The sequence below is a fragment of the Nomascus leucogenys genome, chromosome 10 (assembly GCF_006542625.1).
Source record: "Nomascus leucogenys isolate Asia chromosome 10, Asia_NLE_v1, whole genome shotgun sequence".
NCBI classification, from domain to species: domain Eukaryota; kingdom Metazoa; phylum Chordata; class Mammalia; order Primates; family Hylobatidae; genus Nomascus; species Nomascus leucogenys.
In genome coordinates this window covers 5367662-5395274 of record NC_044390.1, presented here as the reverse complement: position 1 = coordinate 5395274, position 27613 = coordinate 5367662, and the positions used below count along the sequence as shown (strand labels likewise).

The 27613-nt window shown below is 40.1% G+C and overlaps 1 protein-coding gene across 4 annotated transcripts in view; it reads right to left on the bottom strand.

The window, feature by feature from the left end:
- The window catches only part of UHRF1BP1L (UHRF1 binding protein 1 like), a 104057-nt gene that overhangs the window by 69836 nt on the left and 6608 nt on the right, over positions 1 to 27613 (bottom strand). For 3 of the 4 annotated variants that reach the window (XM_030819754.1, XM_030819757.1, XM_030819753.1), the window contains exon 2: positions 2508 to 2670. In XM_030819754.1, coding sequence (XP_030675614.1) covers positions 2508 to 2670 — 163 coding nt within the window. Of the gene's footprint in view, positions 1 to 2507; positions 2671 to 23102; positions 23249 to 27613 lie in introns of all 4 variants that reach the window. The other variant, XM_030819755.1, reaches the window with a different exon arrangement.

The following is a 27613-nucleotide window of genomic DNA, read 5'->3' as shown; positions in this document are numbered from 1 at the left end:
AAAAAACAAGCCCATTAAAAAGTGGGCAAGGAACAGACATTTTGCGAAAGAAGATATACAAATGGCCAACAACCACCTGAAAAAATGCTCAAAATCATTAATCATAAGGGAAATGCAAATTAAAACCACACTGAGACACCACCTTTTCCCAGCCAGAATGGCCATTACTAAAAAGCTGAAAAACAATCGATGTTGGCATGGAAGTGATGAAAAAGGAATGCTTATACACTGCTGGTAGGAATATAAGTTAGTACAACCTCAACAGAAAACAGTATAGAAATTTCTCAAAAAACTAAAAGTAGATCTACCATTCGATCCAGCAATCCCACTACTGAGTGGGTCCCTATCCAAAGGAAGAGAAGTCACTATATCAAAAAGACACCGGTCCTCATTTCAAACATGACTCTATTAAAAATAAAAAAGACACCTGGACACATATGTCTATTGCAACGCAATGCACAATTGCAAAGATATGGAATCAATCTAAGTGCCCATCAACCTATGAGTGGATACAGAAAATGTGGTACATAAATACCATGGAATACTACTCAGCCATAAAAAAGAGCAAAATAATGTCTTTTGCAGCAACTTGAAAAGAACTGGAGGCCATTATTCTAAGTGAAGTAACAGGAATTGAAAACCAAATACCACATGTTCTTTTAAGTGGGAGGTGAGCTATGGGTATGCAAAGGCACACAGAGTGGCATAACGGACTTTGAAGACTCAGAAGGCGGGTAGGGCAGGAGAGGGATGAGGGATGAAACTACTTCCTGAGTACAATATACACTACTCAGCTGACAGGTGCACTAAAATCCCAGACTTCACCACTATACAATTCACTCATGTGAACAAAAACCACTTGTATCTCTAAAGCTATTGAAATAAAAAAAAAAATTTACTAAAATAAAAGTGTCAAGTCTTTGTAGATATTTAGGTTTCCAAAGGATAGAACAAAAATTAAAAGTGACCATCAAAGGATATAGGAACTTTTCTATAATCTTTTCTTAGGAGCCAAAATTTTAGTTTTAGGAAACGATCAGCATGCAGTATTTCAACTAAACAGACAACTCTTAAACAAAGCCTCATCTTTAAGACCAAGAAGTGACACAAATTGACATACGATTAAAGATAAGTAGAGGTCAGCCGGGCACAGTGGCTCATGCTGTAATCCCAGCACTTTGGGAGGCAGAGGCGGGTGGTGGATCACCTGAGGTCAGGAGTTTGAGACCAGCGTGGCCAACAGGATGAAACCCCATCTCTACTAAAAAATACCAAAATTAGCCAGCATGCGCCTATAATTCCAGCTACTTGGGAAGCTGAAGCAGGAAAACTGCATGAACCTGGGAGGTAGAGGTTGCAGTGGGCTGAGACGGTGCCACTGCACTCCAGCCTGGGTGACAGAGCAAGATTCCATCTCAAAAACAAACAAACAAAAAAGATAAGTAGAATAACAAGTTATAATAATAATAATAGGAATGATACTAACAGTAAACAGAGACCCTTAAAAATCTCAAAATGGGCCGGGCACCGGCAGATCACAAGGTCAGAAGATTGAGACCATCTTGGCCAACATGGTGAAACCCCGTCTCTACTAAAATACAAAAAAATTAGCCAGACGTGGTGGCGTGTGCCTGTAATCCCACCTACTTGGGAGGCTGAGGCAGGGGAATCGCTTGAACCCGGGAGGCAGAGGTTGCAGTGAGCTGAGATTGCACCACTGCACTCCAGCCTGGTGACAGAGCAAGATTCCGTCTCAAAAAAAATCTCAAAATGAAAAAGAAACTAATGAAGAAAAGGGATAAAACTGCAAATTTATTAGTTCTCATGTCTTCATTTGAAAAAGTATTTACTCACTACTTTTTAAAAATTTTTTTGAGACAGGGTCTCACTCCATCACCCAGGCTGGAGTGCAGTGGCACAATCATGACTCACTGCAGCCTCACCCTTCCAGACTCAACCAATCATCCTGCTTCAGCTTCCCAGGTAGCTGGGCCTACAGGCGCATGTGCTACCATGTTGGGCTATTTTTTTTTTCTTTTTTTAGTAGAGATGCAGTCTCATTATGCTACCCAGGCTAGTCTCAAACTCCTGGGCTCAAGCAATCTGCCTACCTCGGCCTTCCAAAGCGCTGGGATTACAAGTGTGAGCCACCATGCCCAGCAACTCACTACAAGTTTAGATTGTCCCATTTGACAATAAAACTTATGAAAAAACTATCTTTGAACATGTACCAAATGGATGCAATTATTTTATTAACAAATTAATAATTTTAAAATATTAATGGAATCACATTTAAACAAAAATTAAGATCTATAAAGTAGTGAATATATGCCTTTAAATAGAAGGCACACATTTATGCAAAGGTATCTTTCTTTTGAAATTATATTAACAAAAATGTTTTTACAGAATTATCTAAAATTAAGTATTTTAAGAGATAGAGCCAAAATATAGAAGGAAAACATGACAGGCCTTGCACAAATATCAAGGCACAGACATCAAAGTCTCACCCTAATGGACGCTTTATTACAAAAAACTTTGTTGATAGCAAGCCATGTCGGCAAATCCAACATATTCTGGAGCACTTCTTCATCCAATTCCAAATTCTTCAGTTCACCTTCTCCTTTAAGGGTACTTAGATTTATTTTGTCAGGAGATAAATTTTTGGTAAATCTGAAAGAGAATATACATTGACATTTATTTATGTGTCAGTTACTATACTCCAGAGTCATCTTTTCAAATATACAGAGCACTAAAAATGTAATAGCAGTGGACGCAACCTAATGTCCATCAACAACAAATGGATAAAGAAAATGTGGTACATAGACACAATGGAGTATTATTCAGCCATAAAAAAGAATGAGATCCTGTCATTTGCAACAACATGGATGGAACTAGAGGACATTACAGTTAAGTGAAACAAACCAGGCACACAAAGACAAACTTTACACATTCTCGTCCATTTGTGGGAGCTAAAAATTAAAACAATTGAACACATGGAGATCAAGAGTAGAAATGATGGTCACCAGAGGCTGGAAAGGGTAGTGGTGGGGAGCAGGGGTGGGAATGGGTAGTGGGTACAAAAATACAATTAGGTAGAATGAATACGATACTGATATGGTTTGGCTCTGTGTCCCCACCCAAATCTCATGGCTAATTGTAATCGCCACATGTCAGGGGAAGGATCTGGTGGGAGGTGATTGGATCATGGGGGTAGTTTCTCCCATGCCATTCTCATGATAGTTAGGGAGTGAGTTCTCACAAGATCTGATGATTTAAAAGTGTTTGGCAGTTTTCCCCCACCTCTCTCTCTCCCTCTCCTGCCACCATATGAGACATGCCTTGCTTCACCATCACCTTCCACCATGATTGTAAGTTTCCTGAGGCCTCCCCAGCCATGCAGAACTGTGAGCCAATTAAACTTCTTTCTTCATAAATTACTCAGTCTCAGGTATGTCTTCATAGCAGTATGAAAATGGACTAAGACAGATATAGTATTCAACAGCACAACAAAGTGACTACAGTCAACAATAATTTATTGTACATTTTAAAGTAATTAAGTGTGTAACTGGAATGTTTGTAACACAAAGAAATGATAAAGACAGCCAGGTGCGGTGGCTCACACCTATAATCCCAGCATTTTGGGAGTCTGAGGAGGGCAGATCACTTGAGGGCAGGAGTTCAAGACCAGCCTGGCCAACATGGTGAAACCTGGTCGCTACTAAAAACACAAAAATATTAGCTGGGCGTGTTGGCGCATGCCTGTAGTCCCAGCTATTCGGGACGCTGAGGTGGGAGTTTCGCTTCAGTCCAGGAGGTGGAGGATGCAGTGAGCTCAGATTGTGCCACTGCACTCCAGCCTGGGTGACACAGCGAGACTCTGTCTCAGGAAAAACAAAAAAAAAGATTGGAAATAATTAACATAACAATGAGCATTTTCCAAGGGGTTTACTGTGTTCCAAGCTCTTGGCATACATGCATGACTATTTCATTTAGTTCCCATGATAACCTATTAGGGTCTATACTAATTTTAACCCTATTTTTGAATAAGTAAACATAAGGAGAAACTTGAACTTACTTGCCTAATATCACAACTAACAATGAAAACAAATTACACATCTACTTTGAAATACGTTCATATGTATTACTTTATCTTCCAAACCCTAAAAAGTAAAAAATTACTAACTATGCCCAACAAATACTTTTTCAAAAGTGAAATTACTGAAAAAAACTAAACTACTGGCTAACAAGAGTTAGTCTTTACTTTTTTTGGAAATTAAATATAAAGCAACATTATATACTGGGTTATTCACATGCCCTAAAGAATACCAATCAATAAGCTCATGTTTCTCCACTGACTCCAAACCAGAATTTCTTGAGCCAGATTCTATCTGAATTCTTATCTTCTCACAGGATGTCAACTGAGAAATACAACAATCATTTAACACATGTATTTGACCAATGATGCTGAGCTGTATTACACTTGCTTCTGATCATGCTTGATTCAATACCACGATGCTTTCTCATAGAATGCCATTCCTAACCATAGATAACAAACAAAAACCCTGCCACTTCCCTGAGGCAGAATATTAGAGCCAGAAGACAACACTCAATAAGTATTTATTGAGAATTCATTATGCAGACACACATACTGGGAAGCAGAACACTTGAGGTCCCTGCCCTTGTGGAGTTTTCAGTTTAGTTGGTGAGACAGATCAAATGGCACAACTAAGAGAGAATATAGCAGGAGTTCTAATCCAGAGCTTCTCTGAAACAGGGACTTTTGAGCTGGTATCTAAAGGAAGAGAAGAAGTTAACTAGGCAAGGAGGAAAAGGGGGTAGGGAAAGAAAGTATTCCAAGCAGAGGAATAAAATGCATAAAGGTTCTAAGACAGGAGGGAGCATGATATAAAGTGGAATTGAAAAAATATCAGAAATACTGTAACCTGCAATACTTATAGGGAAGGAAGGATGGACAACAGACTAATCTGAGTAACTTAAACAGAACATTTGACTATATATTCTAACATTTGACTATATATCCCTAGTCTTGGGCATGGAGGAATATGGGGATGGAGGTGAAGCATGGTTAGTGAAGAAATCAGGTAACACCTTGATTGGGTATGTACAAGAATGTTCATTTCAAGGATACCTACAAGAAAAAAAGAGTGAAAACAATCTAAATGTCCCAAGAGGGATAACCCATCTAATTATAATACACTATACTATTAATACATACATATCAAGTAATATATGTTGCCAATCATATAAAGAAATGCCTATATTATAATGTTTGATGAAAATTCAAGTCACAAAATTATGTGCTATAATTTCAAGTGTGTAAAAAATGCATCATAAAATCCCATGACTACCTATGGCTGGTGGGGTTGTAGATTTTTTTTTTGCTTTTTTGAGACAGGGTCTCGCTCTGTTGTCCAGGGTAGACTGCAGTGGTGTGATCATGGCTCACTGCAACCACGACCTCCTGGACTCAGGTGATACTCCCACCTCAGCTTTCCAAGTAGCTGGGACCACCACACCCAGCTGATTTGTTTATTTATTTAATTTACTTAGAGACAGGGTCTCACCCTGTTGCCCAGGCTAGAGTGCAGTGGTTTGATTTTGGCTCACTGCAACGTCCACCTCCAAAGCAGTTGGGACCATGGGCACATGCCACCATGCTCAGCTAGTTTTTTGTTTTTTGTTTGTTTGTTTTGTTTTTTTTTTTTGAGACAGTCTTGCTCTGTCACTCAGGCTGGAGTACAGTGGTGCAATCTCGGCTCATTGCAACCTCTGCCTTCTGGGTTCAAGCGATTCTCCAGCCGCAACCTCCTGAGAAGCTGGGATGACAGGCACACACCACCATGCCCAGCTAATTTTTGTATTTTTAGTAGAGACGGGGTTTCACCATGTTGGGCAGGCTGGTCTCTAACTCTCGACCTTGTGATCCATCCACCTCGGCCTCCCAAAGTGCTGGCTGGGATTACAGGCATGAGCCACCGTGCCCAGCCCCAGCTAGTTATTTTTTAAAGACAGGGACTCACTATGTTGCTCAGGCTGATATCGAATCCCTGGGGTCAAGTGATCCTCCTGCCTCAGCCTCCCAAAGTGCTGGGATTACAGGTGTGAACCACCACATCCAGCCTAGATTTACTTCTCCTTATTTATACTTTTCTGTGTAAGTATTCTATAACGAGCATGTACCACTTTTATAAAGACAAAAGTTCAAGAGAAACCAAAAAAGACTGGCCTGGCAAGAGCAAAAGTAAAAAATGAGGAGGATTAAAATATATGTAATTTAGCCAGGAGCAGTGGCTCATGCTTGAAATCTTGGCAGTTTCAGAGGCCAAGGCAAGAAGATGACTTGAGCCCAAGAGTTTGAGACCAGCCTGGGCTGGTCTATATATTAGTGACTATATTAGCAAGACCCTGTGTCTACAAAAAATTTAAAAAAGAATTAGCCAGGCACAGTGGAGCACTCCTGTAGTCCCAGTTACCGAGGGGACTGAGCTGGGAGGATCACTTGAGCCTGGGAGGTCAAGGTTGCAGTGATCCATAATTGTGCCACTGCACTCCAGCCTGAGTGACAGAGCCTTTGTCTCAAAGACAAAACAAAAAACAAAAATAATAGCTAACAACAGCAATAAAACTTCCAAGCAAATGAAAAAAAGACTTGATTTAGATTATACATTTTACAATTAATACACCATTATTAGGGTCTAAATTATGTGCGCTGCACTAAGTAAACATTTAAGGGTAAAACAAAACAAAACAAAAAGGTCCATATAATCAAAGATTTATAATTTGGTTAAGGGAACAGAGAATAAATGCACAAAAAGCCAAGAATCTCAGGAGGCTGAGGCAGGAGAATTGCCTGAACCCGGAAGGCGGAGGTGGCAGTGAGCCGAGATTGCACCACTGCACTCCAGCCTGGTGACAGAGCGACACTCCATCTCAAAAAAAAAAAAAAAAAAAAAAAAAAAAATCTCAGCTTGCTAGGCACAGGAGCTCATGCCTGTAATCCCAGCACTCTGGGAGGCTGAGGCAAGTGGACTGCTTGAGCCCAGGAGTTCAAGACTAGCCTGGATAACATGACAAAACCCTATCTCTACAAAAAATACAAAACTTAGGCATGGTGGCATGCATCTGTAGTCCCAGCTACCCATGAGGCTAAGGTGGGAGGATCACCTGAGCCCAGGAGGTCGAGGCTGCAGTGAACCATGATAGCGCCACTGCACTCCAGCCTGGATGAGAGAGTAAGACCCTGTCACACACACAAAAAGAATCTCATCTCGGCCGGGTGCGGCGGCTCATGCCTGTAATACCAGCACTTTGGGAGGCCAAGGTGGCCGGATCACCTGAGGTCAGGAGTTCGAGACCAGCCTGGCCAACGTGGCCAAACCCCGTCTCTACTAAAAGTACAGAAAAATTAGCCGGGTGTGGATCCCAGCTACTCTGGAGGCTGAGACAGGAGAATCACTTGAACCCAGGAGGCAGAGGTTGCAGTGAGCTGAGACTGCACCACTGCACTCCAGCCTGGGAGACAGAGTGAGACTCTATGTAAAAAAAAAATCTCATGTCAACAAGAGGTAAAATGCTATCTACTGCTTACTATTTAACCTATATCTCAGATTTCTCATCTGTAACATGGGGATAATAGTACCTGCCTCATAGAGTTGTTTTAAGGATTAACTCAGAACATGTAAAATGCTAGTTATGATGCCCAATATGAGTAATAACTCAGTAAGTGTTCACTATTATTAAGACTAAGATACAGGCCAGATAGGTTGGCTCAGGCCTCTAATCCCAGCACTTTGGGAGGCCAAGGTAGGAAGATAACTTGAGGCCAAGAGTTTGACACTAGTCTGGGCAACATAGTGACACCCCGTCTCAGAAAACAAAAAAAGAAAATAACAATTCCCATTATACAATATTTCATGGTATAACATGAAAAACTATATGTTACAGGGAATTTAACAATGCATGTTAGATTGTTTAATTAATAAATTTAAAAAGTAGGCACTCTTTTTTTTTTTTTTTTTTTTTTTTTTTTTGAGACGGAGTCTTGCTCTGTCCCCCAGGCTGGAGTGCAGTGGCGCGATCTCGGCTCATTGCAAGCTCCGCCTCCCGGGGTTCACGCCATTCTCCTGCCTCAGCCTCCCGAGTAGCTGGGACTACAGGCGCCCGCCAACACGCCCGGCTAATTTTTTGTATTTTTAGTAGAGACGGGGTTTCACCCTGTTAGCCAGGATGGTCTCGATCTCCTGACCTCGTGATCCGCCCGCCTCGGCCTCCCAAAGTGCTGGGATTACAGGCTTGAGCCACCGCGCCCGGCCAAAAGTAGGCACTCTTAATCTGCAGGTATTAGATGGGCTTCAAGGAGTCTACAATATTTTATCAGACTTTCAAAGGGGGTTTTTGGACACAGAATATGCTAAGAACCACTGCCTTAAAGAAAATGATTAATTTTAGTCACCTAAAAAGTAAATTATTTCAGCACTGTAATTCAATATTTAATGGTTATAATTTAATTATTTAGCTTGTTATTAATAAATACCTCTTGGAGTGGCTACCCAGCTAACAGTGATTCATTCTTCTCTGGGAAAAACTGTATATATAGGGGAAAGATGCACATCTAAGATATTTTTTGACATACTTCCTTGGTTATAGTGATTGATCTACAGGTTGACATGGCATCTAGGCTATTCGATCATATTCTTTCCTCCAGAAATTTGAAACAAATAGACTACTTTGGGATCAAACTTATAAATTAATAATAGAGAGTGACTGAGAAACACATAGCCACAACGTTGAGAACTGAACGGTACTGAAAAGATTCTTCTCCAACATTTTCCATTCTTCTCAACTGGGCCCAATTCAAATCCTTAATATGAACCAGTAATTGACATCACTAGCTAGTATCTCAAGACTGTGTGTCCCTACAAGGATGAAATTTTCATTATCATATGAAGAGTTTTTATAAGAACCAAGCAAATTAATTTATGCAAGCAAATTAATTTAATAGCTTCTGTTTGATTTTATTCAAAACAATACTTTCAGATGGGAAAATACCTTAAAACCACATTTTAAAGTCATACAAGAGAAGATGTTTTCAGAAAAACTTCCCCAAATCTCACAGACTGCCAAGTACTTTGGCTTGGATCACTAAGTTATTATCTGTAACTAATTAAATCCTTTCACAGCCCATGGACCTCATCATGCAACCATACAGATCCCTTCAATCAAAACTAAGAAACAGATCAAGGCTTTTCTACAGAAACTCCTATTTCCTCATTTTCTCTTTTAATCACCTACACTCCTGTCACTCCAGGTGTACCTCTTTTAATACAACACTTCATTATTTGAGGTACTTGATTATCTCCAGGGTCACAATGTGAATTAGTTAAGGGATTTTCAAATTTTTTGACATAACCTAAAGCAAGAAATATACTATACATAACAACTTGGTAAGTATACAAAAAAAAAGGCCCAAAATTTCATGAAGCAGTATTTTAATAGTCTGATATGTTCTATTTCAGTCTTTTAAAATAGTGATCGGCCAGGCGCAGTAGCTCACGCCTGTAATCTCAGCACTTTGGAAGGCCAAGGTGGGTGGATCACCTGAGGTCAGCAGTTAGAGACCAGCCTGTCCAACACGGCGAAACCCCGTCTCCACTAAAAATACCAAAAATTAGCCAGATGTGGTGGCAGCCACCTGTAATCCCAGCTACTTGGGAGGCTGAGGCAGGAGAATCACTTGAGCTTGGGAAGCAGAGGTTGTGGTGAGCTGAGATCACAGCACCACACTCCAGCCTAGGCGACAGGGTGAAACTCTGTCTCAAAAAATAAAAGTGATCATAACTGAAATGATTTCACAAGCCAAGGTATGAACCAAAGTTTAAAACAATAAATAAGTATAGGCCGGGCATCGTGGCTCACACCTGGAATCCCAGCAATTCGGGAGGCCAAAGCCAGGTGGATCACTTGAGCTCAGGAGTTCCAGGAAAGCCTGGGCAACATAGTGAGACCTCGTCTCTACAAAAAATTTTTAAATTAGCTAGGCATGGTGGCACATGCCTGTAGCTACCTGGGAGACTGAGGTAGGAAGATCCCTTAAGCCCAGGAGATGGAGGCTGCAGAGCTGTGATCGTGCCACTATACTCCAGCCTTGGTGAGAGAGTGAGATCCTGTCTGGGGGAAGAAAAAAAACACACACACACACAGAAGTATAATACATCTTGACCAAGTGTTTATTCTAGAAATGAGGGTTGGTTTAACAACCAAAAACCAACTAATGCAATTCACCACATTAAAAGTAAAATCTAGGCCAGGCGAGGTGGCTCACACCTGTAATCCCAGCACTTTAAGGCTGGCGGATCACCTAAGGTCAGGAGTTCGAGACCAGCCTAGCCAACACGGCGAAATCCCATCTCTACTAAAAATACAAAAAAAGTTAGCTGGGTGTGGTGGTGCACACCTGCAATCCCAGCTACTTGGGAGGCTAAGGCAGGAGAATCGCTTGAACCCAGGAGGCAGAGGTTGCAGTGAGCTGAGATGGTGCCAATGTACTCCAGCCCGGGTGACAGAATGAGACGGACTCAAAAAAAAAAAAAAAAGTAAAATCTAGCCAGACACAGTGGCTCACACCTGTAATCCCGACACTTTGGGAAGCTGACGTGGGAGGTTGGCTTGAGCCCAGAAGTAGTGAGACCTCATCTGTATAAAAAATTAAAAGTTAGCTAAGCATAGTGGCAGGGGCCTATAGTCCAAGTTACTCAGAAGGCTGAGGTGAGAGGATTATTTGAGCCCAGGAGGTGGAGTTGGTGCCTAGATCATACCACCACACTCCAGCCTGGGAAACAGAGCAAGATCCTGTCCCCAAAAAAAAAAAAAAAAAAAAAAAAAAAAAAAAGGCAAAATTACATCATGTTCTCAATAGAGCCCAAAAAAGCATTTTACAAAACCCAACACCCATTCTTGAAAAAATAACTCTCAACAAGATAGGAACAGAAGAGAACTTCCCCAAAACTCTAAAGGACATCTACCAAAATTCTATAGCTAAAATTACATGTAATGAGAAAAGACTAAAATTGCTTTTCCCCTAAGACAGGGACAAGGAAAGGGTGTTTGCTCTCATCACTTTTTTCCAACAATGTATTGAAGGTTCTAACCAACACAATAAGGTAATAAAAATATATAAAAGACATCTGGTTTTGAAAAGTAGTAAAATTATTTTTTCCCAGATGACATGATCACCTGTGTAGAAAATCATACAAAATTATTAAAGACACTGCCAGAACTAAAAAATGAGTGTAGCAATGTTGTAGGATATAAGGCCAATATAAAAATAAATCAGTTGAAGGGACAGAGGAGCCATATGAAAGAATTACCAATAGCCAAAGCTGAAAGAATCTGAGCAACAAAATAAATAAAACTACTGGATAATAACATAAACTATAAAATAAAAATACAGAAGTCTACACTAATATAAACATATGATTAAATAAATAAATAACTTGGAGAAAATAGAGAAATCTTCCTGGCAGAAAAGTTCCAAAAAAATTTACATAGATATTCTAGCCTCAGGGAGGTGGAGCATAACTCCTCATTCTTTTAGTGAGGGCTGCACATAGTACTTCCTTCCAAAATGTTCAGCATGAAAATGGGGAAAAGAATAACTTTACAGTGGAGAACTTGGCAAATGCTACATCGGCCAGGTTATCAAGGTCAACATCAGCAATAAGACATGTTGATAATATGTACCCCTGATTTGACATAATAAAAACAGCTGTTAACTAACCTCTGTGGTTTTCTTGCCAAAAACCCCTAATGCCAATCTAATCCTAAGAAAAAGAGAAGACATACACTAGTGACTTCAGAATTACCTGCAAAACTTTTTATTTATTTATTTTGAGGCAGTCTTGTTCTGTCGCCCAGGCTGGAGGGCAGTGGTGTGATCACAGCTCACTGCAGCATTGAACTCCTGGGCTCAAGTGAACCTCCCCTGCCTCGACCTCCTAAGATCCTCCCCTGCCTCCACCTCCCCTGCCTCCACCTTGACCTCCTCAACATGCCCAGCACCACCATGCCCAGCTCATTTTTAATTTTTTTGTAGAGATGGGGTCTCACCATGTTGCCCAGGCTGGTCTCAAACTCCTGGGCTCAAGCAATCCTCCTGCTGTGGCCTCCCACAGTGCTGGGATTACAGGCGTGAGCCACCACACCTGGCCTTTGGGGTGCTTTTTAAAACTACTCCATTTCAAGCCCATTCCCAGAGATTCTGGTGCTCTTGATATGGAGCAGGGCCTAGAAATCTCCATTTTAGGAAGTTATCTGGGGGACTCATTTGTATGCATCAGATTTAAAATCACAGATTTATCATGGAGGAGATACAAAGAATGCCTTTTTTATACTACTCTTATCAATCCTGGACTGTTATGTGTATCGATTTTATAGAGCAACCAAAGATATTTTGACACAGTTGAAATTTGCATTTCTCTTGGTCCCAGAAAAAAAAAAAATTAGTAATTTTATATAAATTTTTGTATTTTTTTTTAAAGGAAAACAGCAGACAAATCCCAATTGAAGGACACTGTACAAAACACGTGGCCAGGTCTCCTCAAAACTTTCAAGGTTGGCTGGGCACGGTGGCTTATGCCTCTCCAAAAAAATAAAAAATTAGCCAGGCATAGTGGTGCATGCCTGTAGTTCTAGCTACTCAGGAGGCTGAGGCAGGAGGACTGCTTAAGCCCAGGAGGTTGAGGCTGCAGTGAGTCATAATCACACTACTGCACTCCAGTCTGGGAGACTGAGTGAGACCATCTCAAAACAAAACAAAAAACCCTCAAGGTCTTCCAAAACAAGGAACGTCTGAGAAATGGGCACAACCAAGAGGAGCCTAAAAAGACATGATGACTAAATGTAATATATATTTGAAATGGGACCATGGAATAGAAAAAGGACATCGGGTAAAAGAAATACTAAGGTAATTTGAACAGAGTATGGCCTATAATAATTATCAACATTAGTTAATTGTGACGAATCATACGAATGTAAAATGCTAATAGAGAGACTAAATGTTGGGTATGAGAATGCTGCATTATCTTCACAATCTTTCTATAAATCCATAACTATTCTAAGATTAAAAGCTTATTTTTAAAAAATCAGAGCTGATTATGGAAAGTTTATTCATTTTATTGTATGTAAATTTCACTCAATAAAAATTATAATAAAGAAATCAGCTGGGTGTTGTGGCTCATGCCTGTAACTCCAGCACTGTGGGAGGCCAAGGTGGGCAGATCACAACGTTAGGAGTTCAAAGACCAGCCTGGCCAACATGGTGAAACTCTGTCTTTACTAAAAATACAAAAATTAGCTGGGCTTAGTGGCGCGCACCTGTAGTCCCAGCTACTCGGGAGGCTGAGGCAGGAGAATTGCTTGAACTCGGGAGGCGGAGGTTGCAGTAAGCCGAGATCGCGCCACCACACTCCAGCCTAGGCGACAGAGCGAGACTCTGTCTCAAAAATGAAATAAAATAAAAAAATAAAGAAATCAGTTATGTTTCTATATGTAGCAACAATCAGAAACTGAATATTTTAAAGTACCATTAACATTAGCATAAGAAATATGAAATTTTTAGGGATAAATTTGTCAAAAGGTGTGTAAGACCTAGAAACTGAAAACTACAAAATACTGTTACAAGAAATTGAAGAAGATCTAAATAAATGAAGAAATAAAACATATTAGTGGATTAAACTCAATACTGTTAAAATGTCATCAATTCTCTCAAAAAGACTTATAGATTCAAGGCAACCCTAAGCAAAACTCAAGCAGGTTTCTTTTTTGAGAGAAATAACATACTGATTCTAAAATTTTCATGAAAATGTAGAAGACCTAGAATATCCAAAATAACTGAAAAAGATGAACAAAGTTGGAAACATTATACTGCCAATTTCAAGACTTATCTAAAAGCTACAGTAATCAAGGCAGTCTGATAATGGTGGGTGTAAATAAATAATAAATGAAACAAAATACAGAGTCCAGAAAAAGACCCAAATTTATAGTTAGCTAATTTCCAACAAAGGTGCAAAAACAGGTCAATGAAAATAATATTTTTAACAAGTGGTACCAGAACAATGTTATAGCCATATGCAGAAAAAAACAAAAAACAAAAAAATCCTTGACCTTTACCTCACCCCATAAACAAAAATTAACTCGAAATTATCACAGACCTAAATCTAAGAACTACAACTTTAAAACTTCTGAAGAAAATACAGAAGAAAATATTGGTAACCTTGAGTTTGGTAGATTTAATGCAACAAAAAATGCACAAATCATAGGAGAAAAAAATAAATAAGTGAATCAAAATTAAAACCTCTGCCCTTCGAAAGACACTGTAACTACAGGGCGACCATAGACTGAGAGAAAATATTTCCAAAGCATATATTTGAAAAAAGACTTGTACCTACAATTTTTTTTTAAATTCTTACAACTTGAAAATAAGACAATTCACTAACAGGCAAAAGGCCTGGGCGTGGTGCCTCACGCCTGTAATCCTAGCACTTTGGGAGGCCTAGGTGGGCAGATCACCTGAGATAAGGAGTTTGAGACCAGCATGGCCAAAATGGCAAAACTTCATTTCTACTAAAAATACAAAAATTAGCTGAGTGTGAGACAGGCGCCTGTAATCCCAGCTACTCGGGAGGCTGAGGCAGAATTGCTTGAACATAGGAGGTGGAGGTTTCAGTGAGCCAAGATTGCACCACTGCACTCCAACCTGGGCGACACAGCAAGATTCCATCTCAAAAAACAAAAAATAAAAAATAAAAAAATAGGCAAAAGATTCAGAGGGATCTTGGAACCAAAGAAGACACAGATGGCAGATAGGCACTTGAAAAGATGCCCAACATTAGTCATTAGAAAACTGCAAATTAAAAACCACAGTAAGATACCACTACTTATCCATTAAAATAGCTAAAATTAAAAAGGCTAACTATACTGAGTATTGGTGAAGATATGGAGCAACTGGAACTCTCATATACATATTTGTGAGAATGCAAAATGAACAAGTTGAAACCACTTTGGAAAGCTGTTTGGAATTTGTTTTTAAATTGATGCATATACCTAGCATATACCTAACCATTCTACTACTAGGAATTTACTTAAAAGGAATGAAAAGCTTAGGTCCTTCATATGAAAGCATAGCACATACAATTATGTAAAAGAGAGAGAGAGAGAAAGGCCTATGTCCTCATGAAGATTTATACATGAATGTTCATAATAGCTTTATTTCTAATAGCTGACAAATGGACACAACCCAAATATCTATCAAAAGGTAAATGGATAAATTGTGGCATATCCACAATAGAATACTCAGCAATAAGAATGTATGCATACAACAAAATAGATTAATTGCAAGATAATTATGCTGAGTGAAAGAAGCCAGGAAAAAATGCATATTTATATAAAAATCTAGAAAATGCAAACTAGGCCGGGCACAGTGGCACACGCCTGTAATCCCAGCACTTTGGGAGGCCGAGGTGGGCGGATCACCTGAGGTAGGGAGTTTCAGACCAGCCTGACCAACATGGAGAAACCATGCCTCTACTAAAAATACAAAATTTTTAGTGGGGTGTGGTGACGCATGCCTGTAATCCCAGCTACTCGGGAGGGTGTGGCAGGAGAATTGCTTGAACCTGGGAGGTGGAGGTTGCACTGAGGACCTACTATGTGAGCCGAGATAGTGCCATTGTACTCCAGCCTGGGCAACAAGAGTGAAACTCCATCTCATGGGAAAAAAAACAAACAAAAAACAAACAAACAAAAACAGCAGAAAATGCAAACTAACCTAAGTGATATAAAATAGATCAGTGGTTGCCCAGGAATGAGGCAGAAGAAGAGAGAGGATTACAAAGGAGCATGAGGAAACTTTTGAGGGTGGTGAATATTCATTTTCTTAATTATGGTAATGGTATTATGATTACATATATGTTAAAATTTCATCAGGCCAGGCATGGTGGCTCAAGCTTGTAATCCCAACACTTTAGGAGGCCAAGGCGGGCGGATCACCTGAGGTCAGGAGTTCGAGACCAGTCTGACCAACATGGTGAAACCCTGTCTCTACTAAAAGTACAAAATTAGCCAGGCATGGTGGCACCCGCCTGTAAGCCCAGCTACTCGGGAAGCTGAAGCAGGAGAATTGCTTGAACCCAGGAGGTGGAGGTTGTGGTGAGCTGAGATCGTGCCACTGCACTCCAGCATGGGCAACAAGAGTGAAAGTCCATCTCAAAAAAAAAAAAAGAAAAGTCATCAAATTGTACACCTTAAATATGTGCAGTTTACTGCTTATAAATCAGTTATATTTTAATAAAGCTGTTCAAATAAGATATATACAAACTATATATATATATATATATACACATACACACATACATGTGTATATATATAAATATCTTAAAAAATAATGAATTTAGCCAGGCATGGTGGTGCCTGCTTGTAATCCCAGATACTCAGGAGGCTAAGGTGGGATTACTTAAGCCCAGGAGTTCCAGACCAGCCTGAGCAACACAGTAAGACTCCATCTCAAATAAAAAATAAAATAAATGAACTTGTTAACTATTAATAAAATACAACAGAATAAAAATATATAAGGTATTAGAACTATGGCCTTTTGAAAACCACCCCATTGCATCTGCCATCCAATGAAGATATTAGAAGCAATTTTAAGCTTAAAAAAGTGGAGCCATAGGCAGTCCTCATACTTCAAAGCATATCAAATAATTTAATCCAACCTCCTCATTTTATAGTAGAGAATGTGAAGCCTAGAGAGGTTAAGTCAAATGCTGAAGGTGACACTAAAGTAGAGCCCAGACTATAATGAAACCTGTACAATTTTAATTTAAGAGGTATTTTAGGATCAGTTACCATTCCATTATCATACTGATAAATTTTCAGTTCAACCATATTTACTGAGCATTTACTAGGCATTGTAGCAGTATATGGCAACTCTTACCCTCAAGGAGCTTTCAGTGTAAATTTGTAAGACTTAGCATATATTCCAGGCATAAACATTTTCTTTTTTCATAAATTCTGCCTTTGTAGCTCCTAAGAAAACTAATAGTGTGTCTGTAATCCAATAAAACTTTGTTTCCAAAAACAGGCAGTGAGCCAAAGCAGGCCCTCGAGCTGTAGTTTGCTCCCTGCTTTACACAAATCCCACATGCCCCATCCCTGCTGAAAACTCTTCAAGAACCCTCTTCTCTACTACATTTTGGATAAACCCCAAACTCCCCCAAAGCCCAAAAGCCCTTGCACCATCTCCCTTAGTATCCCTTGCCTTCTCTCCGTCTGTTCCTAGAGAAGGCCAAACTTTCTCCCCTGAGAACAGTTGAACATGCAGCTCCCTGTGCCTGGCATGCTCTTCACCCTCTCATCGTTCTCATCTCTTAGGTTTACCCTAATTCATCACTCCTCCAGAGCAGCTTCTCTCCTCTCTCCTCCCCTCCCATGCTCTGCTGGCTTCATCCACTTTGATCTTCCTGGTCTATCAGAATTTGCAATTACTTGCCTTCTTACATGTTTGCCTCTCCCCAACTAGAAGATCAGCTCCAGGAGAGCAGGGATCTTGTCCTCAGTCCCTGGCAGAGTGTCTGAGAGATTAAAGGTGTTGTACATTCAACAAATATTTACTGAAGACCTACTATGTGGCAGACACCAATGTGGGTGCTTGGGATGTATGAGAGACCAGACAGACAAAGATCTTTGCCCTGTAGGGCTTACTATAGTCAGGGCAGACAGAGCCAAAAACAATAAAAAAAAAAATGGTATTTTAGAAGGAACTGAGTGTTATAGTGTATATGGAAACTCTCTAACCATGTTTTTCCTCTGCTCACACAACAATAATCATCAACACAGAAAAATTCTGTGACTGTGTGTGTCGAGTTTTCTCCCCCACACACCAAGCAGTGGACACCAGCTGGGTGCCCTCTAATTCAGTTCAGACACTGTCTACCTGGAGATAGTTTCAGATCCCAAATCCCACATGCTGAGGCTCAGTCCCAAGACTGCCCTCCGTCACCCCAGTCCTCGCCCACCAAAACAGTTGCAAGTCTGGGCCTCCAGAACTTCTGACGGACAGGCTCTTTGAGTATGATTAACGTCAAGGCATAAATTTTTTAAACTAAAACCTACAATGTTAATGGAACAAGAATCAAAGTATGCTCCCAATGGTTTAAACTGCCTTTTTTTTTTTTAATGCATTCTCAATTTACACAGAGTTTGTTTGGCTTGGTTATTTTTGTAATTATGCGTGTAATGAAAAAAAATCAATCACATATAACCAGTTTTTCCAAATAAACATTTAAAGAATGAAAGAATGCAAACTGGCAGCCTGTAAGCTGTCTGCCCACAGATACTATTTGGCCCACACAGTGTTTTTAAAAATCTCAATTTGTTGTTAACCTTTAAAATAGGATAGGCATTGTGGCTCATGCCTGTACCCACAACACTTTGGAAGGCCGAAGACAGAAAGACTGCTTGAAGCTAGGAGTTCAAGATCAGCCTGGGAAACATAGCAATACCTCATCTCTACAAGAATTTTTTTTTTTTTAATTAGCCAGGCATGGTGGTGCATGCCTGTAGACCTAGCTACTTGGGAGGCTGAGGCAGGAGGATCACTTGAGCCAAGAAGTTTCAGGCTGCATTTAAGTGTGCACTATGATAACACCATGCACTCCAGTCTGGGAGAGAGAGTGAGACCCTGTCTCTCAAATAAATAAATAAAAACCATTAAAAATGGGTAGACCCAGGCAGGGCACAGTGGCTCACACCTGTAATCCCAGCACTGAGGGAGGCTGAGGCAAGGAGGACTGCTTGACACCAGGAGTTTGAGACCAGCCTGGGCAACACAGAGATCCTGTCTCTACAAAATATTAAAAAAAAAAAAAAACTAGCTGGGCATGGTGGCTCATGCCTGTGATCCCAGCACTCTGAGAGGCTGAGGAGGGTAGATCACAAGCTCGGGAGTTCGAGATCAGCCTGACCAACATGGTGAAACCCCGTCTCTACTAAAAATACAAAAAAATTAGCTGGGCGTGGTGGCACACGCCTGTAATCCCAGCTATTCAAGGAGGCTAACACAGGAGAATCACTTTAACCCAGGAGGCAGAGGTTGCAGTGAGCCAAGATTGCTCCACTGTACTCTAGCCTGGAAAACAGAGTGAGACTCAGTCTCAAAAAATAATAATCATAAAAATAAAAATTAGCTGGGCATGGTGGCACACACCTGTACTCCTAGCCACTTGGAAGGCTGAGGCAGAAGGATCGTTTGATCCCAGGAGTTAAAAGTTGCATTGAGTTATGATCACACCACTATACTCCCACCTGGGTGACAGAGTGAGACCCTGCCTAAAACAAAACAAAACAAAAAACATATATATATATATGTAGATCTTACATTATATATATATATATGTAGACCTTACATTATATATATATGTAGACCTTACATTTTATTTATTTATATATATTTATATATATATATATATATATATATATAGACCTTACATTAAAATCTGGGCATTGAAGCCGGGCACAGTGGCTCACGCCTGTAATCCCAGCACTCTGGGAGGCCGAGATGGGCAGGTCATCTGAGGTCAGGAGTTCCAGATAAGCCTGGCCAACATGGTGAAATCCCATCTCTACTAAAAATACAAAAATTAGCCAGACATGGGGGTGCACGCCTGTAATCCCAGCTACTCAGGGAGGCTGAGGCAGGAGAATCGCTAGAACCCGGGAGGCAGAGGCTACAGTGAGCCAAGATTGTGCCACTGCACTCCAGCCTGGGTGACAGAGTGACCGGTTTCCATCTCAAAAAAAAAAAAAAAAAATCTGGGCATCAGGCTGGGTATGGTGGCTAATGCCTACAATCTCAACACTTTGGGAGGCCCAAGGCAGGAGGATTACCTGAGAGCAAGAGTTCGAGACCAGTCTGGGAAACATAGGGAGACCCCATCTCTAGAAAAAATTAAACATTAGCCGAGCATGGTGGTGTACCTGTGGCCTCAACTTCTTGGGAGGGTAAAGCAGAAGGATCACTTACGCCTGGGAGGTCAAGGCTGCAGTGAGCTGTGATCACGCCAGAGCACTCCAGCATGGGCAACAGAGTGAGGGGGGCAGGGCAGGGCGGAAAATATGGGCATCCAGATTTTATTGAAATATCAGAAGATCTGACACAACTAGACATATATCTTTCATAGCAAAAACTGAGTGCCTACTATTTGCCAGTCACTCATTAGGCTCTTGGGAAATTTAAACAAATAAGAAACAGTTACTGTTTTTCAAGAACTTCGCATTTTATTATTAGAAGCAAGCGTATAAATAAATCATTGCAATATGTTATGATCTTACTATGTGCTGGGTACTATGTGATAGGTCACACAATAAAAATGGCAACAGGATAAAATGCAGTCACAAGGAAAAGGGTGATGATCAATTCTGTTAATAGTAAAGTAGATATCTGGGTGCAGTGGCTCATGCCTGTAATCCCAACACTTTGGGAGGCTGAGGTGGGAGAATCACTTGAGCCCAGGAGTTCGAGAACAGCCTGGGCAAAAGAGTGAGGCTATCTATTAAAATAAAGAAAATAGTAAAGAAGACTTTGGGAAGGCTTCCTAAAAGTAGGCAGCACTCAAGCTACGTTTTTAACAGTAAGTTTTTGCCAAGTGAATAAGGCAGAGAGAAGGACATTTCAGAGGCAGTGGCAGCATGTTCAAGATTATAGGGTCACACACAGTAGGCACAGATGTTAAGATGAGGCATCAGGCAATTTGGAAAGAAACAATATTCCTTGAGAAGCCAACTGAAGTCAGATCATGAAGGACTCTTGTTTTCCATGCCAAGGAATATGGGTTTTAACCTATACATCAATGTTGTTCCCACAGTGCCCCTAAGAAGACTGCTCATGGTTCAACTCAAGTGGGAGGAGAAAAAAAGAAAGAAAGAATATGCCAAAGGAACCACCACCACCCACCATCCAATTACTGATTCAACTAGAGGAGCTCTACTTTTGTCTACTTTACGTAGTAAAGTTCTCTTTTAAAATCTCTTTGGGCACAAAAATTCTACTGTTACAAACAAAATTTTTTTAATAAAAAAAAGCTTAAACAGGAGCCATTAAAAGATTTTTAGCAAGAAATTAAACGTTAAGATTAGCATTTTGGAAACATCTTTCTCTTACAGTGCCAAGGATGGAATACAGAAGTATGAGACCCAAAGGAGATGAAAATACTTAGCGTTTAGTTGCAACAACTGATGCAATAACTAACTAATGAAATCTGGTAATGAGAGATATTCAAATCTTACTGATATCTACTTTATTCCAAGCAGCCTGCTATGTCCTAGGTTCAGGATAAAGAAGATAAGTTCAATAGTTATTTCAATATAATCATGACTGATTAAAACAGGAAGGTAAAGAAGAAAAAGGAATTAATCTTGGTAGGTGATTTGAATAAACACATGGATAGCTGTGGTTAAAACTTGGAATACAATCATAACACTTCACCTTGAATAAGCTAAGCATAAACCAGGCCAAAAAAAAAAAAGATATGTTTTAAGGAGGTATAATCTAGAAAAAACAAAGGGCTACAATTGCGATTATAGTTCACGAGCAAGTGTCTCAGAGGATTTGCTAGAGGTATACACAAAATCAGAACCATACTTGAAAGCCATTTTAAACAGTAAAAGACCTTAACTATTAATGTACTAAAGTGAATCTCAAAGGTTTCTACCTGAGGTTAAAGCTTGGCACCTTTCCCTTGGCGATTCTGTTTGGGATCCAAGTTCCCAAATGAAAGCATGGAATCAATGCAGACAAGAACATAAAACAATATTTAGGCCACTAGGCCTATACAATTGCTTTAGCATACAGCCAACAAGTTTCTCAGTTGTCCATTACTCTTAGGTAAGTATGTAATAAGTTGCACAATTCTACTTGTGGCGTTTAACAATTTATTACAAGACTTTTGGAAGTTCAAAGTATTTATGTGGATAAATTTCCCAAGAATTAGAAGTATTCAGTGATAGGAGTTTCTAGGTTTTTCACTGAGTCTTAAATTCAAAGAAATTCAGCACCATTTCCAAGAACCTGGTTTTATAACATAATCGCTTTCCCTGATAATGAAATTTTTAAGAAGACAGGAGAGGGTAGAAGATAATGCGGTAAAACCCTCAAACTCTTCAAAAATGAATCCTGGCAGAGCATGCTGGTGCATACCTGTAATCCCAGCACTTTGGGAGGCCTAGGTGGGAGGACTGCTTGAGCCCAGGAGTTCTGAGACCAGCCTGGGCAACATAGTGAGACTTCATTTCTATAAAAATTTAAAAACTCAGCCAGGCATGGGGTACATGCCTGTAGTCCCAGCTACTCTGATGGCTGAAGCAGGAGGATCACTGGGGCCCAGGAGTTTGAGGTTATAATGAGCTGTGACTGCACTACTGCCCTCTAGCCTAGGCAACAGAGCAACACCTTTTCCCCCCACCACCCCCACCGCTTCAAAAACCAAAAAAAGAATCCCATTTGCACTACTGTTTGTGAGACTTATTTCAATCTCTTTGATAAAGATTATAACTATCATTAAATACACAAAATAAATTCTTAAATCCCTCAATGACGAATGAGAGAATTATTCAAAACAGCCTCTTTATCAAAGGAGCCTTCGTACCTCACTAATTACATTAGACTAAGAAGCATTACCCATTCATTTAAAAGTAGATCAAATGCTAACTACTATTTCCAAACAGCTGGCAGGAAGTTACAACACTCTCTTGCAACATCAGGAAGAGATGGTTATAACTTTAAGTATGTTGCCAAACCTTATCTGTTAGAAAAGACACTGACTACAGGGCGAGACTCCGTCTCAAAAAAAAAAAGAAAGAGAAGACACTCAGAGAGGAATTACATGAGTCTCTAGCTACATAGTAAAGAAAATGAAATAGGTATCTGACTAAAACAGTACGAAAATATTCTCAAAGTATCTTTATGCGGGGCATTATTAAGTGCTTGCATTTACAGAATAAAAAAAAAAAAGGATGGGGAATAGACGTATTACCTGAGGGCAGGAAATTCAGAAAAAGGTCCCTATTCCTGGTGAAAGCAAGCAGTCAGTTGCCAGGGTTTCTTAGACTCCTCTGGTACTCATTTGGGTGATTATGCAATTCACAGCACACCAATCTCCACCACAGCCAGCAGGGAACGCTGCAGGGAATGGGTACACAGGGGACACAGAAGGGAGCAAGTTTAAGGGAAGGAAGAGGAAAGGAATGATGATAAAAAAAAATTTAGCTGTGGTGCCCTTTGGAAAAAAAATACAGTTGCATTTCACATTGGATTAACTAAAGGCAAACTGCCTAAATTCTAAGATGAATTAACCATTTAAGATTTTCTTCATTTTCTCTATCACTGTTACTACTACTCCCCAATTACATTCACATTATCTTTTTAATTTTATATTAAACTGTCAATTAACAAAAATGAGATACTATGTCGTAGAAGTTATACAAAAGCTGAACTGTATAATTTACATTAAATGAAATCAATTAAACAAGCAATCTACAAAGCAAGCAATCTACACATACAGATTATCAAACTGGTTTAAGTGACAAAAGCCCCACTTTTCATTGTAATTCTCATTTCACCAAGAATACTGAGGCATAAAGCTACCCATAAAAACAATCCACAAACCAAAGAGATATCCAGCAATAGGCCATATCTATATACTCAAAAATAAATTGGAAAACTATAGTATTCTTGGGGGGGGGGGGAGAAAAGCTTTTAATCTAAATTTTCTGGATATGAGTCAACTAGTTAAACCTGCCAAAAATGTATTCAGGGCAACCAATTTATGTTCTATGTATTCTATGGAGGCCAAAGTAGTACAAATTTATTTCTCCGGTCAGTTAAAAATGTTTTTGAACTACTACTATGTACTGCAGTCCTGTGGCGGATGCTAAAGATACAATGGTGAACAAGACAAGCAAAGTCCCTGGCTTCTAAAACATGGTCGGGGCAATTCTGCCCTTAAAGAGATGACTATCCACACAATTAACAAAAAACAAAGCATTTGTTTTAATAAAACAGGATATGCTTTAAGACCTAAAGGAGTTTTAAAATGGAGGCCAATGATTAGCCTCGTTAAAGCTGCCCATGGAAAATGTACTACTAAAATAAAGCTGAGAGAAGAAGGCCTATTATGAAGAGATGCAGACAATTTGGCTGCAGGAATAAGACAACAAAAGATGGGTGGAACAAAAGGAGAAAACTGTAATATTGGAAATTAAAATTGCAGCCAAATTTGGAGGACCTAAAAAATTACCCTTAACTTCTCTGGATATTTGCCTTAAATATTTCCTTTGTATACATGCCCTAGTCCAGGAAAACAGATTTAATAACTATTTTATTACTCTCAAGCTGTTATTTATGTCCTTTTTTTTTTTTTCCTTGGGACAGAGTCTAACTCTGTTGCCCAGGCTGGAGTGCAGTGTGGCATGATCTCGGTTCACTGAAGCCTCCACTTCCTGGTTCAAGTGATTCTCCTGCCTCAGCCTCCTGAGTATCCGGGATTACAGGCATGCGCCACTACACCCAGGTAATTGTTTTGTATTTTTAGCAGAAACGGGGTTTCACCATGTTGGCCAGGCTGGTCTTGAACTCCTGACCTCAAGTGATGCACCCGCCTTGGCCTCCCAAAGTGCTAGGATTACAGGCGTGAGCCACCACACCCGGGCCTTATTTCATTATTTCTTTACAAGCTTTTCTGACATTCAGACCACCTCTGTTTCACCGTCTCTCTGTTAAGGTTGCATAGCGTTTTGCTTGTGACTCTCTCATAAGATTCATTATCTATCTTGAATTCTATTTATTCACCCATCTACCAGACTGTTTCCAGAAAACATTCCTATATCTTAATTTTATTTATATATTTTACAGAACCTTCCTTAAGTACTGGTAGGAATGAACAATCTACCAACAGGGATAATCAAAATCATACTCAATAATACCTATATTCTTTAAAAATAAGATAAATCTTACATTTTATGGATGCCCCTCTTTATAGTGCATTTCAGTTATATATAAAGTTGCAGCACAGCAAAAGTAACAAGTTGGGGCTGGGCACGGTGGCTCATGCCTGTAATCCCAGCACTTTGGGAGGCCAAGGCAGGCGGATCACCTGAGGTCAGGAGTTTGAGACCAGCCTGGTCAACATGGTGAGACCCTGTCTCTACTAAAAACAAACAAAAATTAGCTGGGCGTGGTGGCAGGCACCTGTAATCCCAGCTACTTGGGAGGCTGAGGCAGGAGAATCACTTGAACCCAGGAGGTGGAGGTTGCAGTGAGCTGAGATCGCTCCATGCCTGGGCGACAAGAATGAAACTCCATCTCAAAAAAATACATACATACATACATACATACATACATACATACATATAGTTTTTTGCCATATCTTAAAATCACTGAATTTTCTGGTATCATGAAGTTTATTCCCAAATACTCATCCCTAACAACAAAAGTACACACAAAAGATTTACAAATAGTGGCTCATGCCTGTAATCACAGCACTTTGGGAGGCCAAAGTGGGTGGATTGCTTGAGCTCAAGAGTTTGAGACTAGCCTGGGCAACATGGCAAAATCCCATCTCTACCAAAAATACAATAATTCACCAGTCAAGGTGGTGCACACCTGTGGTCCCCACTACTCAGGAGGCTGAAGTGGGAGGATTGCTAGAGCCTGGGAAGTCGAGGCTGCAGTGAGCTGTAATCATGCCACTGCACTCCAGCCTGGGTGACAGAGCAAGACCCTGTCTAAAAAAAAAAAAAAAAACTAATTTAAACTTTTAAAATATATATTTTTTTAATTTATTAAAAAAATTTTTTAAAGATTTACAAATAGACAACAGTAAAGGAAAACATTTGATGCTATACTAGTAGTGGTAAAAAGAAGGCAGGTCTCTTTCTTAGTAGTATTTTTGGGTAGAAAAAGAGTAAATATGCATAGAGTTCAAATTCGACCTAGTTGATGACTAATATGGAAATTCAAAGTTTATACACAACATTCATCTTGGCTGGGAATAATCTTAAAATAAGTCAATAAACTGTCAATCAAACTATTAGTGAATATAATGTCTGAAAAACCAAACAATAAATTATATCCTGAATCATACTGGCTTCAATTTTATTTGAATAACTTGATTTTAATATAACTACTCGAGTTTCACTTATGAAAATAACCAAAAGTCTTTTACTTGTAACTTACATTCAAACTAAACTCCAGCCACTAATACCCACTGTTTTGTTTTGTTTTTGAGGTGGAGTCTCACTCTGTTGCCCAGGCTGGAGTCCAGGGGCACAATCTCAGCTCACTGCAACCTCTGCCTCCTGGGCTCAAGCAATTCTCCTGCCTCAGCCTCTTGAGTAGCTGGCACTACAGGCATGCGCCACCATGCCCGGCTAATTTTTTGTATTTTTACGTAGAGATGGGGTTTCACCATATTGGCCAGGCTGGTCTCGAACTCCTGACCTCAGGTGATCTACCCGCCTTGGCCTCCCAAAGTGCTGGGATTACAGGTGTGAACCACCGCGCCCAGCCACACCCACTGTTAAAAAAATTATTCATCCTAAGCATACAATATGCAGAATTTAAAACACATGTATTTGATAAGAGATCAACTTATTTAAAAAGTGTTTAAACTGCAGTACTAAAGCAAAGTGTAATACTGCAAAAAAGGAAAATTATTCAAAAAAAGAAAAGAAAAAAAAAGACAAATTACGTTTTCCTGCTAGAGTCTGAATATGGTTTATTTGTCCCCACCAAAATTCATGTTGAAATCTGATCCCAAATGTGACAGTGTTGAGAGGTGGCACCTAGTAGGAAGTGTTTGGGTCATGGGGGCAGAGTCTTCATAAATGGCTTGGTATTGTTCTTGCAGTAGTAAGCTCTCACAGAAAATAAAGTAGTTCCCACACGAATAGGTTGTTATAAAGCCAGAACATCCCTCAGGCTCTCCCCTCTTCAAGTGTTTGCTTCCCCTTACCTTCTCCACTATGTTGTCATGCAGCATAAAAGCCCTATCTGGAAGCCAGCACCATGCCCTTGAACTTCTCAGCCAGTAGAACCATGAGCTAAATAAACCTCTTTTCTTTATAAATATACCTCTTTTTTGGCCGGGTGCAGTGACTCACGCCTGTAATCCCAGCACTTTGGGAGGCCAAGGCAGGTGGATCACTTGAGGCCAGGAATCTGAGACCAGCCTAGCCAACACGGTGAAACCCCATCTCTACTAAAAATACAAAAATTAGCCAGGTGTGGTGGCACATGACTGTAATCCCAGCTACTCGGGAGGCTGAGGCATAAGAATTGCTTAAGCCTGAGAGGTGGAGGTTACAGTGAGCTGAGATTGTGCCACTGTTCTCCAGCCTGAGCAACAGAGTAAACTCTGTCTCAAAAATAAATAAATAGGCTGGGCGCGGTGGCTCACATCTGTAATCCCAGCACTTTGGGAGGCCGAGGCAGGCGGATCATGAGGTCAGGAGATCGAGACCATCCTAGCTAACATGGTGAAACCCT